Source organism: Penaeus monodon, chromosome 27 (assembly GCF_015228065.2).
Source record: "Penaeus monodon isolate SGIC_2016 chromosome 27, NSTDA_Pmon_1, whole genome shotgun sequence".
Taxonomy (NCBI): Eukaryota; Metazoa; Arthropoda; class Malacostraca; order Decapoda; family Penaeidae; genus Penaeus; species Penaeus monodon.
The window spans coordinates 10,759,283-10,761,117 of record NC_051412.1 but is presented as its reverse complement, the minus strand read 5'-3'; the positions used below and the strand labels follow the sequence as shown (position 1 = coordinate 10,761,117).

Here is a 1,835-nt window from a genome sequence, read left to right as displayed (position 1 = left end):
CAGTGGTAACTTTGGGCTGTGGTTAGATGGTGACCTGTACCAGGGAAGGACCCAGCCTTGTAAGACTTTTGATAATCCTCAGCTCACAGACACTGAAGACTTCATTATCAAGACAGTTGAATGTTGGTGCTTTGAGTGAGGAAGGAAAGAGATGTTTGATGGGTTTTTAATGATGTGAAATCACTTGCCTGATATTGCCTCTCATGGCATCCGTGCAGCAAGATTAGTGTGAGGCCATCCCTCGTGTGTTGGCAAAGCCTTACCTTTAGGTGGGGATTGCATTGTGGCTCTTCACTTAGTGTCTGGAGAGGTTGAAATCCCTGTTAAATGTATTTTGACCAAAGGGAAATGAGTAATCACAGAGTGGAAATTGTGAAAAAGTCCTTTATTTCTCTTTTGTATGTACTTTTGAGTTGCCCTCATTAGATTGAAGATTCTTGGATTTTGTTTTCCTTGCCTTTATTTTGCTTTGGATGGATCCATATATCATTCCATACTTGTAATTTTTGATTGGTATTGTACATATTAGTTTTATTGTTTTAAATAGTTTACATCAATTTGCCTCTGTTGTACTATTTTTATGTGTATTTTTAAATTCATTGAGTAAGAGGAAACATTTGAATATTATGTACATTTTTTTATTTATGGAGTTCTAGTATTTTACAATATCCTTATTGAGAATCTCGTATTATTCAAGCATCTTATGGAGATTTTTTAAGGACAACTTAAAAAATCGGTATTTTGTTTTGTGTTTTGCATGGGAAAGTATATTCATTTAGAATTTTATATCTTTTTACATCGAAAGAAAGCAGTGCACTCCGAATAAAATTGAAGGAAGCATAAATATACTCAATAGTATTTTTGATAGTGTTAGAAGTGGCTGCTACAGTGAAATTAGTTTTTTGATGTTTAGTGATTGATATGGTAGGTCCACAAACCAAACTCCCAATTATTGTATTGATTTTTTAACCCTCTGAGTATCATTTATGATTACTCATCTTAAAATTATTGGTTATTTATTTTCTCTTTGGGTTAATTCACATAAAAAATACACAATAATAAAGATTGGGAATGTTCCAGTACAGAGGGTATCCATGAAGATACCCTCTCTGGAAATTTTGGGAGTTAAACTTTGATGCTGATTATGAACTGTTTTTGGACCACATGCCTGTGGTGTGATGGTGCCAGCTAATTTAAGCCTTAGATAGTGCTTTACAAAGGCAGGTGTTAGGAAGGTACAGCCTTCTAGAATCCCTATGTTGATGGTTCATCTTTACCAGCTGATACAATAACATATGATGCCTTGTCATCTTGGATTACCAACAACTTGCACTCAGTAATCGACCAGTAATGCAATCAGTAAATGTATGTGTGCATGGTGATTTTGTGTGTATATGCAGTTATACTCAAATGCTCCTGGATGCATAAGATAAAAATTATGAAATCTTGGGTGGTTTTCTCCTATCATTTTCTCCATTCAGTGTGGTAAGAGGAGATGTCTCCCATTATTTAAGAGCACATTAATTCAAGGACAGCAGTAATCTGAAATGATTGATGCAGTGAAAATCTATCATTTTTACTGTTAATCCTGCAGAAATAAAACCTCAGATTATTTCTTTGTTCCTGAGTTGGATGCTGATGAAGCTAATGTAATCACCTGGTTAATACATTTATAATGACACTGAGGGCTGTAGTTGAGAATGTAGGGTGTTGGTGGTCCAGTAGGAGTTAGCAGACAAGAATATTTGGACAACAGATTGTGGTGTACACTTGACATTTCTTCATAACTTTTCCCCTGAAAGCCAGGGCAGAGTAGCTCTGGACTATGGCCCTTG

General features: G+C 35.6%; 1 protein-coding gene across 1 annotated transcript in view; it reads left to right on the top strand.

Moving 5' to 3' along the window:
- LOC119590569 (TLD domain-containing protein 2-like) overlaps positions 1–440 on the top strand; it is a 13,069-nt gene extending 12,629 nt beyond the window's left edge. Inside the window, exon 5 of the mRNA XM_037939237.1 lies at positions 4–440. Within this exon, the coding sequence (XP_037795165.1) occupies positions 4–139 (136 nt within the window). The 3' untranslated portion in view covers positions 140–440. The remainder of the gene's footprint in view (positions 1–3) is intronic.
- Positions 441–1,835: the final 1,395 nt, after the last annotated feature.